The sequence below is a fragment of the Melozone crissalis genome, unplaced genomic scaffold (genome assembly GCF_028551555.1).
Source record: "Melozone crissalis strain CALT ecotype California unplaced genomic scaffold, PUWL_Pcris_2 ptg000106l_1, whole genome shotgun sequence".
Taxonomy (NCBI): Eukaryota; Metazoa; Chordata; class Aves; order Passeriformes; family Passerellidae; genus Melozone; species Melozone crissalis.
The window spans coordinates 3,469,855-3,484,606 of NW_026535883.1; the positions used below are offsets into that span (position 1 = coordinate 3,469,855).

The following is a 14,752-nucleotide window of genomic DNA, read 5'->3' on the forward strand; positions in this document are numbered from 1 at the left end:
AACTAACGTGAAATAATCAACACAATCAGTACCTATAAATCCTGGCTAAGAATAGAAATTATCTGCAAGTTGAAATTACAGATGTGTAAGGCTATTATTCATATGCAGCCATTAACTGAATCTCAAGCTGAATTTTATATATATAATAAAATGTGTAGTACCAGCCTAAGCATACATCTCTGTTTCTGCAGTATGGGAAGTGGAGTTAAGACACACTCCAAGTGCAACACAAGCATTACTGGTTGCATTTGTGTTTTAAACAGAGTTAAGGAAAACTCTGAAGATGAGAAAAAAAGTGATTACTTCCCAAAATAAGAATAAACTGGGTTAAACCAAGATAGGGAGACATAACATACCTTGTTTGACTCTAAATTCAGCTCCCTGACTTGTGCAGAGAAGTTGAAGGTTTTTATATGGGTTTACTGGGAAAACCCAGATTTTATAAATAATTGCCTGTCAGGCTGTTCAAGATAGACAAACACACAGCAGACCAACAAAAACATGATCTGTCATATTTCTGAGAGAAATGTATGTTGAGTCTTCATTCTCTGGGACTTTAAGGAGACCAGTAAAAAATAAGTGCCAGTATTTTTCCTGCTTATGCATATTTTAAAATGTAAAATCTGGGAGAGAGACAGCAACAGAAGGAATTTTGATTCCAGTACCCAGTGCCTGAAATGGTTTCTTCTGTCTGTATCCCCGCAGATCGAAACTAAATACAATAAATGCTGGTGTCCTTTTAAAAAAGTCTGGATGTTTACAGAAAGCATATAATTTTCCATGATTAAGGATGCCAACAAAAATAAAGAGTGATGATAAAAAGAAAAGTTTAATCATATATTTCAAAAAGCACAAATGGAACATCAGAAAACTTCCCCTTTCCCTCATTTAATACATTTTGCACATTGCTTTTAGTCCTTTACACACAGAAAATTTCGAGAAAACAGAAGCATAAGCAGATAAAAAAAAAAGCAATTTATGAACGGCAGCAATATTGGGCATACGACGTTCACTTTTACAATATTTTGGTGGCAAAGAGACATTTTTTCCATTTATTTAAAAATATACATATATTTAAAGTTTTTGCAAGCAGGTCCAGGAGAGCAGGACATCAAAACCCCCTATAAATCACCGTAAGAGCACAGAGCAGGAGTGAAAATTAAGACCTCACATACTAAGCACAAAGGAGGAGGATGGCTGCACTATATAAAGTATTTTGCTGCTCTCTTGATCCCTTGAGTGTTCTGTATTAACTTGAGGCTTAAGCTGGATGCCAAGCCTGAGCTCTGGGCAGCTGAAGAAGACCCCTGAGCTGCGAGTACCACAGGGACACCAGCAGGATGTGCCAGCAGATCCTGGTCACAGCCTGAAGCAGGAGCCCTTTTCTCTGCTCAAGCATCATCGTGGTTAGGTCTATATTTGTACAATTTTTATGGGAAGAAATGAATGTGTTTGTGAAGCCAGCAAAGGCTGGAGGAGCAAAGGGATGGGAACAAGCATAGAGGCAGGGATTGAGATTTACAAAAAAAAAAAAATCTTGAAAACAAACAACGTTAGCTAAAATATATTAAAAAAAAAAAGGCAAAAAGATCTGGTTTCTTCTTTAACCAAATCCAACAGTAATGCTGCCTTTGTCCACAACAGGGACAACATCTGTTTCCTGCAGCAAACGCTGAGCAAGTACACAACATTAAGCCTTTGCCTACAACCACCGAGACAGACACAGTTATTGAAACACTTTAGAATGTATTTTTACAAATATGGGCCCAATCCAGTGCCAAGTCACTGCAAAGGCTTTCTTTGATATTGGACAATGATGGCTCAAACCTTAGGAGATGCCAATATTGAAAATTTGAGTGTATCTTAGGTCATCTTTGGGCCTGCTAAAAACCAAGTCTCTAACTGGTGAAGTTTAGTTCACCTGAACTTTTCCTGAGTATCTTTGCATACAAACTTGGTATGCCTGTCATCAAAATCACCTCACTGGATTAAATTGGCTTGTAATCTGTGAACACTTATATTATTTGAGATCAACAAGTGTGAATTAGTAGAAAATAGAAGGAAAAAGTTTTTCTTTTTGTAAAAATTGCAAAGAAAACTACATAACCTTTATACAACCTAATAGACCAACACAATCCAGTCTATCTCTGGCCTCTTCCTGCCCTATGCTGCTTTATAAAAAACATTTTTTGGAGAACATACAGACTTCCAGACACTTAAATAAAAATGACATGGCAGTCAGAAAGTCCCCTGCAAACTCCAGCATTGTCTGAGCTGCATTCTTGTCCACCTACACCCTATCCCAAACATCCTGCCATTAATTAGCTAAATGTTCCAGCTAGTAAACAAGAATAACGATTGAGGGGGCTGGAAAAAGAGACAGAGACAGCCAGCAGATAGTCACAACAAACCAGCCCACTCAATGGAGACATTGGAGCTTGTATTTTTTTCCTTCCATGGAGGGGAAAAGAAAATCACCTTAATATAACACTGTCTTTCCTGTTGCTGCAGCCACATCCACATCAGCAGGCGAGGAAAGTCATCCCGTTCCTGCGGTAGGCACTCTGTCAGGGAAAGAGAAAATCTGCAGTGAATTATCACATCAGCTTAAACAAGGGAAGGAGGCAGAGAGAAAGGCAAGGCTTTCTTCCTGTCTTGTAGGCTATTCTGGTTGCAATCTAATAGTGTGCTTAATCTGAACATTTCTGGTGGGGAAGCTGTAAGCAACCACTTTGTCTATTAAAAAATCAGTGTGGTTAACAAGTGGTTAGTGACTCTATTTCAGGAGAGCAAGAGATAGGCAAAAATGCAACACCCTCCTTTGTTAATTGCCTGCAAAATAGATGAGGCCAAAATACACCATTATGCTGAATCTATTTGTCCTTTATAAGCACGTATTCTCTATTCACTGTGTTCAAGAAACATTTCTAAACTTCCTGAATACTATATAAATTATTGAATAATTACAGTTTTCCAAATTTAATTTATAGTCTGAGTCTAAAGTTATATAAACAGACACTAGTATAATCCCCAACACTCCAAATCAAGCTAATCTTAAAGACTCTCTAGTTAGTAGGAAATAATTAGATATCCCATATATTGTAATCTAGGATGATGTGTTTCCAATGGTAAAGAAGCACATGAGTTAAGTGGTACTTGAGAAAATAATTTTAAAATATCCTGTGACACTGTTTCCCTAAAATATCTTTCATGCATTTTTAACAGCTCTTTCCAAATCAATATAGGAAACTATACCTTTTAATGCCACTAAAACCCCTATAATGTAAGGCGATATTCTCAGTTTAAAAGATACCTTTTTTTTTCTATTAACAATATCTTTTAGAAAGCAAAGGAATTTAAATAGTTTTGCTTTATTTGGTTCACCTTCAGCAGCCATCCTGTTTTAAAAATGAAAATGTATTCATCTATTTCATTACAGTTAGTGCTTCGTCAGATTTATTTTGTACCTCTTCAGTCAAAGTACTTAGGAAGTACCATTTATAACCACCATTTTTAGTGGCTGTACCAATTTCCTAATTAATTTCAGCCAGATCAATTTCTCCTCTCCCTAACTAGAATTAGAGTAACATTAGGAGTAAAGGATAACCTCAAACAACATTGGATATAAATAGCATTTATACTCAACTGTAAAGAAACCATTTCAAAACCAGCAAGGATGTATTCAGAGAGACATTTTACAGACAGTGAATATGCAAAAGGAAATATGTACAAGATGTTCATTACAGCATCCTTTACATTAGCACCACACTTCAGTCTGGAGATCAGGCAGCATATGGCATTGAAGTCAAAGAGCAGAACATCAGCTCTGGGATATACAGCCAAGACATGACAGTATCACCACAAACAAAACACAAAATAAATCCAAAGACTCTATACTCAAACATGAAATGCCCAAGACAGACTAGCCAATAATTCTGAAAGGATCCAACATATTCCCACAACCACAAGCAGAAAGTCCAAGGCAGTTTGGATATTCAGCCTGCCCAAACCATTATGGCTGGCATTTGGAAGTCGATGCAAAAGCAATGCTTTTAGCTGCTTGACCCCAATAGTTTCACAGGGCTTTATAACCCAAGTGACAACCTTTAACACATAAACAAAACATTCAGGACTACTGTGCAGTTTGCTTGGAGACAAATGATTCTGAGTACAAACTTGGAGCTACATGAAAGATAAAAGGTTGAATTTTGCGAAAGGAATTTTGTTGTGAAGCAAAGTTGGGCTTGGCTGGTCTCACCTGGGAAAGAATGAAGTTTAACATTTTCCAACACGGGCAGTGTTGTACAGCCAGTTACATCCCTGCAAAAGTCATTTCAGAAGCCAGTTCATGGCAGGCAGGATAACACCTTTGGAGAGTTGGGCACACCCACTGGTCTATATTTAGTGATGTATTATAACAAGTGTGGCTATAGTTAGGATTGAAAACTATTTCCTACTTCACTCCCCCTTTTACATACTTTAAACTTTCTGAAACATTTGCCCTTGGGCTGAAATTTCCTCTGCTTTAATCTCTGCCTGAAGTTCACTTTCTTTGGAAACAACTAAAAAAATTCCTGAAGCCATTATGAAGTTCAGCAATAATGAAAACAACACATTTTTTCCTTCCCAAGCCAGACAAAGTGATTCTGATATATGTATGTTTCGTTATGGAATTTAGCCATAAATTGAACCATTTTACCCAGAAACCATTCATACCTTCAACTTCAGCATAAAGGTAACTGTTTTGAAAATCAGTATTTCAGAGGAGGGAGTTTGATTCATCCCATTCCATAACAAGATGATAACACTTCGTTCTCATTTTGATACATTACCAGATAATAAAGGTTAACCTCCAAAATGCTTTTATGCAGAGCAAAAGTATTTTACAGACATCCCATCTTTCTGAGTTATACCAGATATCTTTAAGATCTATACAGCTGAATTTGTGATACTGAAAGACAGATCTTTACATGCCAAGAATCATGAAGAGAAACAGCAAGATGTTTTTCATAAAACTCACATGTGCATGTGTCCCTGCAAGAGTTAAAATGTATGTGGCAGACATTTAATGTGGTTGGAGATAATTTAGAGGGTTTGGATGACACTTCTGGGAGCTTTATGCCACTTTGGCAGCATCCACATTTAATTTTTTAAAAAACATGATTATTTGGCTCAGAATTACAGATAGAGGATGATGCAGGCTCTTGATGTGGGATTAAAATAGCTGTATCCATTTTGCTGGATATGTCTTGCTGTAAAGAGACAACATAAGCCCATGGTTCCTCCTGGAGCTCTTTTTGGAAAAGTGTCTACTGCATCCAAATTTTCTGTGTGTTCTCTCAAAATTTAGTACCAGGCTGTGCTTTGACTTTTCCTGCTGTGGTTGAAGTTCTTTAAGACTCTTGCTGTACCCATTATGTGCAGAAGTGGTCAAGAGACCAACTTTCAGACCTGGGGAATCACCTAACCTGGCACAAATTAAACAGTTTGCCTTCCCAGAATGGCTTCCATGCCCTGAAAAGTTGATCTGACCTTATTTGCCTAATCTAGCTCTCACAGAAACTCTTCCTGCTCCTTTACATCACACGACAAGATTTTTCTTCCCTTTCTCTGACCTCCTTGAAGGTAGAAGGACAGATTGCTGCCAACCAGAGCCAGAGGCTGCACAGGCTGTGTCAATGTGAAAGCAGAAACAAGACCTTCATCTTGTCCAGGCCTCTTTTACCACCTGCTCCTATTTAGGGCAGACTTGTGATGATTTTGCTTCTTGGTCCTTGCTTCCCACTCCTACCCTGACCTAGTGGGTCCATCCCTGCCCATGGCAGTGGGGTTAGAACCAGATCTTTAACACCTCTTCTAACCCAAATCATTCTACAATTCTACGCCAAGAACCTGCTCAGGCATCCTCTATATAGGAATGGTCTCATGGAAATGTTGCTCCTTCAAGTTGTCAAAGCACTTTGGATTCTAACACCGGATCTCTCTGGCAACACTACCATTATTTAATCAATGAAGGCAAGCTTTTTTCCAGCAATCTGAAAGGAGGCACAATGAAGCAGAAAAGATGGGCAGTGTTCACTTCTGTCAGTTGCCTAAAAGCAACATCTTGCTTTGCCCTTAGTTTGGTGAAAGAAGGAAAAACTAACAGCTTAAAAAGCCAGCATGGAACAAGGGAACTTGGCAAAGCAAATCCTCAAATTTCATGAAAATCATCCATTTTCTACTGTCTTTGTTTTTGGTCCCATTTCTCTCCTGCAGTGGTAGTCCTGTAGTGTCATTATGCAGGACCAAAAAGAACCACTCCAAGGAAAGGATAGCAAAATTCCTGTCTTCACAGTAGGTCTCGTGAAATGGGACAGCTTACTGAGGAGTTCATAGGACAATTTAAGGGACAGATAATTGTGTTTATTAGCAATTTAAGACTAGAGGATTGCTTTAAACTGAAAGAGATTAAGTTTAGATTGGATATTAGGAAGACATTGCTCCCTGTGAGGGTGGTGAGGCCCTGGCACAGGTTGTCCACCATCCAACCACTACAGATGTAGTTGTTGCTCCATCCCTGGAAGTGTCCAAGGCCAGGTTGGATGTGGCTTGGAGCAATCTGGACAGTGGAAGTTGTCCCTGACCATGGTAGGGGGTGGAAACTGGATGATCTTTAAGGTCCCTTCCAACCCACACCAGCCTGTGATTGTATGATTTACAGAAACAAGTCCCAGCCAAACATGAAGATGTGTGAGTACTCCTCAATGAGAGATCAGAGCAGAGTAGAATACCAAGACTTCTGAATAGGCACCTCAGCTAGAAATGGTTTCCAGTTAACAATTTACACTAGTGCATGATTTCACAGCTGTAGCATGATGAGAAAGAATAATTTTGGCAGGAGAAAGAAACAGCTGTGATTTTTGAGTGGGCTGAGGCTTAATTTTTATTTGGGATAAAATTTGGAAAGTCTGGGGTAAAACATCTCCAGCGGGCACCCGAGACACCAAGGTTTATTGGGCCAAATCCTACATCGGTTTAAGTCTGCAGCTCTCCTTGCATTAAAGTTAAGCACAATGTCACACTGCAGGCCTGTTGTACCACTTAGAGATGTTAAATCCTGAATTGTAAGCCCTGTCTAAGAGAGTTACAGAACAGCATTTATAAAACTTGAAGTCTCCCTTTCTTGGTGTCCTCCTTGTATGTGTGTGGGCAAGTGGTTTAATTACAGTGCATAAAATGGAATGGCAGACAGAGACATCCAAATCAAAGAGCAAGCCCTGGCTGAACTTCATTAGCAAACATAAATGCAAATAGACACATCTTGTTTGTGACATGCCATAGTCCTTTCTGCCTTGGGTAATTTTACTCTAATCTCTAACATTTGCATAAATGTAAATCAAACCATATGACTTGAGCAGGTTTGTGATAAGGGAATCATATGCAAAACTTCTTTCCATTAAATAATTCTCTTCATGCAGCCTTACAATGTTACTGTGAAAACTGGGGAGAGTTGGATCTCAGACAGTGAGAGCCTTTATTTAAGAACAGTGGAGGGAGCCCTGGTCTTTAAATAAGAGACATTCTTGGATCAGACACTGGCTGGCAGGATGGAAAAAAGGATGTAGCATTAACTTTCATTCCATTCCAAATAACCTGGAACCCATAAACTACCAATATTCTTTAATTTTGAATCTGCTCCTTTTCTCTTTGTCTCTTCTGTCCATTTTATTTGGGAAATGTTAACTTTGAAATTTCATTAGCTTGCCATAATATCAAACAGGTCACCCTGGACAGATTCATAACTCTTTGTACATAAAAACATTCAGATTAAAATGCCTATGATTAAAAGGTTGCTCCTCTAATTTATCCCAGCCTGAAGAGACAAACCACATGCAAAGTGTCAACTTATTTAGAGATTAAAATAATAATTAGTTTAAGAGGCAAAGTATAAGCAACATTGTTTGAAAAAGAAAATCCATGTGTTGTTTAGAATGAATTGCTTCTGTTTAAGTTTAAATAAATTTGTGTGCATATCAAGTCTCTTTATCAAAACTGCATCCATGTTACAAAAGAAATATAATGGATGATTCTCCCTCCAATTTAGAACAATAGCACTGAAGGCTCTAATTTCACAAACCCATCTTTAATCAGTAGCCAAAACACAGACATCTGATATAATTCAAAGGATGAAGGAGCGTGTTATATAAGTAATATCTTGTACATGGTCAGTAATGAATAACACACCCCAAATACGTATCTATGGACACCCAGGTTTAGCACATTACAGACTTACTTGTGTGGTGCTCTGGCTGATCTGCCCTGCTGTCACCATGAAATCCCATGGATTTCATTTATGATGAAGCCAGACCAATGTGCTGAGAGCTACAGCATCCATTTATCCATACCATAACAGTCCCCCTGGAAGCACAACCACGTTGGTGCTTCACTAGAACCCAGGAAACCATTTGTGAGGGTTGAGTGACACGGACTCTGCTTATGCCAGCAAAGCAGACCCGGTTTATGACACCAGTTTACCAGTATTTATAGGTCACTACATTCAAACAAAATTTTCCACTCTGACCCCTTTGTCCCGGTCCCCTTTAGAAACACATTATTCTGATTATTCTTCTTACACTAGTAATGTCCTCTGTTATCTCCTTCTGCAGCAAAGTCCTTGTTTCATCTTCCTTTGTCAGAATGGTCGGAGTGACCAGACATGATGTCCTCACTTCTGTTCTTGCCTTGAGCCTATCTGTCCCTCAGCTTTCACTGTACCAGGTGTGAGAAACACCAAGAGCTGCATTCCTCAGGTCTGTTCCCTGAGTCCTCAGCCTGGTGACACACCAGGGACAGCAGCAGTGTCCATGCCAAGAGTCCCTGCCCTCAGGAAGGGGCCGGAGATCACAAGAACGCTTCATGTAAGCGCCCATGAACATCACAAATTGATGAAAGCACTACTCCAATAAACCAACCATCAACAAAGTGCTTCCCAGAAAATTCAGGTCTGGGCTTTGGTTGACCTTTTATCTGCCAGTGGCATAGACTTTTAAAATAATTTTGTAACACTGGGCTGCTGTGTACAGGAATGGGACATATCCAGGACATATCATCCAAGTCTGTTAAAGAACATGGTCTAGATCTCAACTACCCAACTTTTTTATTGCTGTTTTCTGCTTCTGGGATAAATTAGATTCTCAAGGCTGATGGAAATGTAGGATCACTGGAAAAAAGGACCAAATTAATTTCTCAGACACCCTGTGCAGTACCACCAGTGGTTGGAGAACAAAATGTAGGGCTTGTACTGCTGTCCTCCAGTGTATTTGGCCAAAACTGCAATGCTTCAGTTAACCAGAAAATGCTGCTCTCAGGGCTGGGCTGGTATTGTAAAAAAGAAAAACAAGGCAAAAGGATCATGGCTTCTGTTGCAGCAAGAATGGGGTGTGGGAGTGGGGTACCAATGTCTGCCAAGAGAAAAAAGAACAAAATTGGTGGGGAGAGAGGGATCATTTTAAGTCTCTCAGAGGGTACTGTAAACAGTGGAGAAAGAAGGAAAAACCGGAACTATGAAACAATACTTGGCAGCCAGCTTTGCAAAACAAACATATTTTCACAAAGTCTTTCCCATCACTGCCACCAGCTTTAATGGGCTTTATTTGTCTGAGAGCAAGAAACCCTTTTTAATTGTCAGAGGAAAGGCGACGCTGCTTTGCTCACTGATAGAAATTCCTGTTCTGAGCTCTGCTTCAACCACACACTGCTCTCCACTCACAGTCAGGGAGAGGAATCCCTTTCCCCAGGCTGCACAACCTGTAGCAGGGCTCCATCACCCCTCTTCCCTGGACAGCATCAGCTGCTTCTCCTGTGGAGAAAGTTGAAATCCAGCAAGTTCCTCTTGCTGTGGGTCTAATAACCCATAACTGTCTGCCCAGGACACACTGCTGGCAAAGCACACAGCAGGTCTCCACGAGGCACCAGACCTCAGTGGATATGACCTGTTGGAATCCAGCATAATTAGGAGAGCTCAATCCCCTCACCCACTGCAAATTCAGTGGTTCCTGAGAGTCCCTGATCTCCTCATGAGCAGTGCAATTAGTTCACTTGCATTTTTACTGCCTCACATCAAACTGGTCAAAACACCTGGAGTTGCTCAAGGGTCAAACTCTCCTTTCCTGATGTGCCTCAACTCGCTGCTTTAGCTGCATGGCAACAATAATGTATACAGGGAACTTTATTATGTCTGAGAATTAAATTAAAACTGGAATCTTGAGACTTTAGGTATGACTGGACACTGAAACCTCTGGTTTATGACTCAGGGCACTGCACAGTCACAGCACTCCCATGTGAAAATATACCACTAACAATAAAAACTCATTCAGCCTGAGAGCAATTCAGCACCAACCAACCTGGATGGCTCCCTGTCTCCAGGGATGACATTATTTGACATTTTAAGGTTTTCTTCTACTGCTGTAGAAGCTCAGGTTTTTTTCTGTAGGAAGTTACAGAAGAGGTTAAATTCCCCCTCTGTGTCACCACTGCTCATGACCTCAGCATAGGAGCTAAAGAGCAAATTTATTTGGAAACAATATGGTGTGGTACAGTCTGAGTACAAGGGCAGGAGCCAGGGCTGGGCTCTGCTCCCAGCTCTGACACTTACTTGCTGTGTGGCCTCAGACAAACCACTTCGTGCCTCTGAGCTTCCATTTCCCCTGCCTTTGAAACAGAAATACTATCACTCACTAAAAATCTTTTTTTGAGGATTACTTGATTACAGAGCTAATGCACAACACTTTGAATTGTATACTATGCCATAATTATTATTTTCATTGCATTTTATCTTCCATTGTAGCGGCTAAAATACTAGATGTATAGAAAAGGATGCTGAATTTGGCAGCTATTGCATAGGAGGAGTGGGCATTACTTTGAAATTAAATTATTTGGGCAAACCAACAGAGTTCACCTACATTTTCCCCTTAAAACTGTTGAAATTGTAACAAAAAGCAGCATCTAATGACATTTTGCAACACACTTCTCCCCCATCTCCTGAAAGCATCTTGCAAACGCTCTCTGCAGAGGGCACAGCACCCCTGCTCTCTCTGATTCAACAGAGCATTTCAGCAGGGAAACGAGAGCCCAACCAACAGCTCAGGTCTGTGAAGAGAGGAATTTTCTCAGGCTCGAGGCCCCTTTGCTGGTGGCAGCACTGGGGTGTGGCCACTTCTTGCCCTGCTCAGCCCTGACTGATGGGCTCTGTCTGCAGAGGGGCGCTGGCGCACCGGAGCAGTGGGAGGTAAGAGGAATTAAGGTAATGCATCAGTGGTTGTCAGTGAAGGAGATGGGAAGAGGGGGGGGAAGAAAAAAGAGAAAAAAAAGAGGCAAAAGAAATATACTATTTCAATCAAAGTCTGAAATTTGTAGAAGTGGTTTTGGTCTCAATATAGAAAAAATATTTATCCAAGAAACTCCTACTCGGGTGCGAACATCCTACTTCTAGTGGGATTTTGCTTGGCAAAGTGCTGTGCAAGAGTGGAAGCTAATACAGAACATGTCTATAAACAAATATATTTATTTAGTCCAGATTGACACATTCACTAGAGTATTTCAGTGATTACACATGTAAAACTATTTCCTATAGTGGTTTCCTTTTGTGATTCTGCTAATTTATTCAATCCACCCCATTTTCATGCATTGAATGTTATGAGCCATTTCAGCCACCCAGACTGAAACGTGTTTGGAGACTACATGCCTGTTTTTTCATTTCATCATCTACACATAATTATTTGGTGATATTAGGAATTTGAGCTCAAATGGAAGCCAACCAACATTTTAATAGCTTAAAAATCACACAAAATGAAGTCTGCCCTGAGGTTAATGAATAAGAGCCAAATCTTGAGGCTCTTGCTCAGTTTTTACTCACTCCTTATTCAGGCAAAAGTTGAATCAATTGTAGTTAGACTGATTAAAACCAGAAGAATATATATATTTGGACCTTTCTCTCAGGTAAAACTGAATAAATTACCTAGGATTAGGCTGCAGAATGGCATCCAATCGATCTTTCACATGTATTTCTGCAACAGACTGGAGAAAAAATCCAAGTGCTGAGGCAGTTTAACCAGTTAAACCAATATTTTAGCAGCAGAATAAATTATTACACACTACCAGGTTTTATGACATTTATATTAGAAATAGCCCTGAATGAAAATAGGTTTCCTGGTCCCTCCTGAACTTCTGAAAATCGGGATCAAATACAAACTTAAAAAATGGTTCACTAAGTATGAAAGGCAAATGCCCCTATCCTTCAAAACAAAGCTCCATCCTTCATTAAAACATTATTCCAGGCAAGTATTGATACAGATATTTGATTTTTGATGATGGCAAGCATTTATAATTTAGGAAATTAAATCTTATTCTTTAATTACATGCAGGATGTCCTACTCCTTATGCAAAGAATGCAATGTGCCTGTAAAAAATACAAAGCAGAGCAGTGAATTGCTTTGGACAGTTAACACTTCATTAGTAATTGGTGATAATCACAGAAGGATGCTTCTCCCTTAAGTCACAACCCATTTAAGCATTGGGCCAGTCTCAGCAAAGTAATGACATATTTATCCCATTCAAGCCAGACTTAAGCATGAGGATTTGGAAAAGAAAGGAGTATGAATGACTGATTTCTTCAATATATGCAAAGCAAATAGAAGCAGAAAAAATGGGTAACAAGAATTAAGAAGTCAAAATGTAGATGTGGCACTTGGGGACTGGTTTTAGTGCTGGGCTTGGCAGTGCTGGGTTAATGGATTCAATTGGATTCAATGATCTTAGAGAGCTTTTCCAACCTAAAGGAGTCTATGATTTGTGAGAAACACCAGATCCTGACTGGGTCTGGGTGATGGTGGCCCTGCTCACTATCTCCTGCAAATTGATCTCAGTGCTGAGATATGCTGAGCACATGAGGAGCTGGACTTGGGGATGGCTTTGTTTGTAAAGGAGTGAGTCGGGACAAGTGAAGAGAGCAGTCCCCTCCTGGCCATCACTCACGCTGCATGGCCTGGTCCTGCTCTGCCCAGCACTTCCTACCTGCAGGACAGACAAGCTCCTTCCTGTGCTTAGCAGGGTCTGAAGAGCACAAACCATGCCAGTGGCATACTGGGAGTGTGGGAACACTGCCCAAAGCCTCACAGGCTCCTGAGCTGGGCAGCCTGCACAGAAGAGAGCCCTCATTGCACTTTCAGAGAGTTGTGGGCAAGTTAAGGGCTGCAAGAATGAGCCAAGGAACTTGGGATCCCAAAGAAAGAAAAGCTTTTCATTACATTATACTTTTTAAATGACATTACATTCACAATCATATGTCGGAAAAGCTGGTTCGCAAGTGGACATAGACTTCAAGTCTCTCTAATTTACAGCTCAAATTATCTTTAATCTTTCTAAATGTCTTTCTGTCCATCTGTTTTTTACCTGCCTAACATCTTGGGCAAATGGGTGATCCCAGGGACACTGGATGGTTGCTGAGAATAAAAAGATTCCAAAATGTCCTTCTGAGAAGTGACTAAAAATTCCTTTTGGTTTTCTGACTGATTGGTTGTGGGTGAGGACTGGGCAAATAATATTTACTTTGTGAAGCAAATGAAATAACTCAGCGGACTCAGAACCTTTATGCTGTACCCTCCCCTCTACAGACCTAATTTCACATGTCACTTACTATGGCACATGTTACTTAAACGAAACTTTTTTTGAAATGCAAGGACAGACCAATGCCATCAGCAATATCTCAGTGGTCTGACCCATCAAATCAAACTCTTTTTTCGTCTTTACCGCATCTCATCTTTTCCCCTCGTATCCAGTTTAAGAGACACACATTTATATGCACATCTCTAAAAGTGATACTTGTCTGAAAACAAACTGGCCAGGCCATGAGATTCTTCTGGCTGATTGCCATTTAGTTGAGTCACTAAATATGGGTTTAGGAATAGGGAGATGGATTACTCGCTTGCAACCCCACCATGGGCATTTCATGATATCACAGCCCATATTTTTTTAATAACATTGAGAAATATTTAAATCCTGTATGGAAGCTTTTTCATACTTCTTTGATGTTAGAACATTTTGATTTGTTTGCATGCTGACACCAGAACATCTCGATTACTGCATGTTCATTTATCAGAGAGTGAGAGGGTGATCCCGTTTGGATGTGCAATTTTTGCATCAAATAGATAACATGAGCTACAGCAACATTCCCACTTCCAGTGGCTGGACATGAAAGAACACCAAATAATTATGTAAATGAAGATTTAGTTAGGTCTCGTTAAATGTTATTACTAACTAAAACAATAAAGGAGTTTATATTTTAAAAAAACAGAAAGGTGGTAAGGAAATAACTGAGCCCCAAACCTAGAACATATTGCAGTTCCTGGATTTAAAGCTAATGGGACCCAGTGGATTCAGGCTTTGGCAAAGAGAGAAATGTTGTCTCCATCACATTATTTATTGTAATGGTGTAACTCTTTTTTCCTTTGTTTCTCCTTTTCCCCCCAGCAGAATGGCTGTTGGTAAGATGGGAATGTGAAATCCAGGTTTTTGTCTCTCCAGTAGCTCTGAATTTTCTGGCTTTTGTGGACTGAAATCAGACCCTGAAGTCACTTATGTGCATTTTTTTTTGGGTAATTGACATGAATTTTTAGGTTGCATCACTAACATCAATCAGCGCTGCTCTCAGAGGACTAGAGTTAAGGGGCCACAATAAAAGAGCATGATATTGTTTCTTTTGTTTTATTTTTGG

The 14,752-nt window shown here is 39.9% G+C and overlaps 1 protein-coding gene across 2 annotated transcripts in view; it reads right to left on the minus strand.

Annotated features, from left to right (window-relative positions):
• Nucleotides 1–2,194: 2,194 nt before the first annotated feature.
• The window catches only part of SUPT3H (SPT3 homolog, SAGA and STAGA complex component), a 252,426-nt gene continuing 239,868 nt past the window's right edge, over nt 2,195–14,752 (minus strand). For both annotated transcript variants that reach the window (XM_054291782.1, XM_054291783.1), the window contains one exon: nt 2,195–2,564. In XM_054291782.1, the coding sequence (XP_054147757.1) occupies nt 2,523–2,564 (42 nt within the window). In that variant the 3' untranslated portion in view covers nt 2,195–2,522. The remainder of the gene's footprint in view (nt 2,565–14,752) is intronic.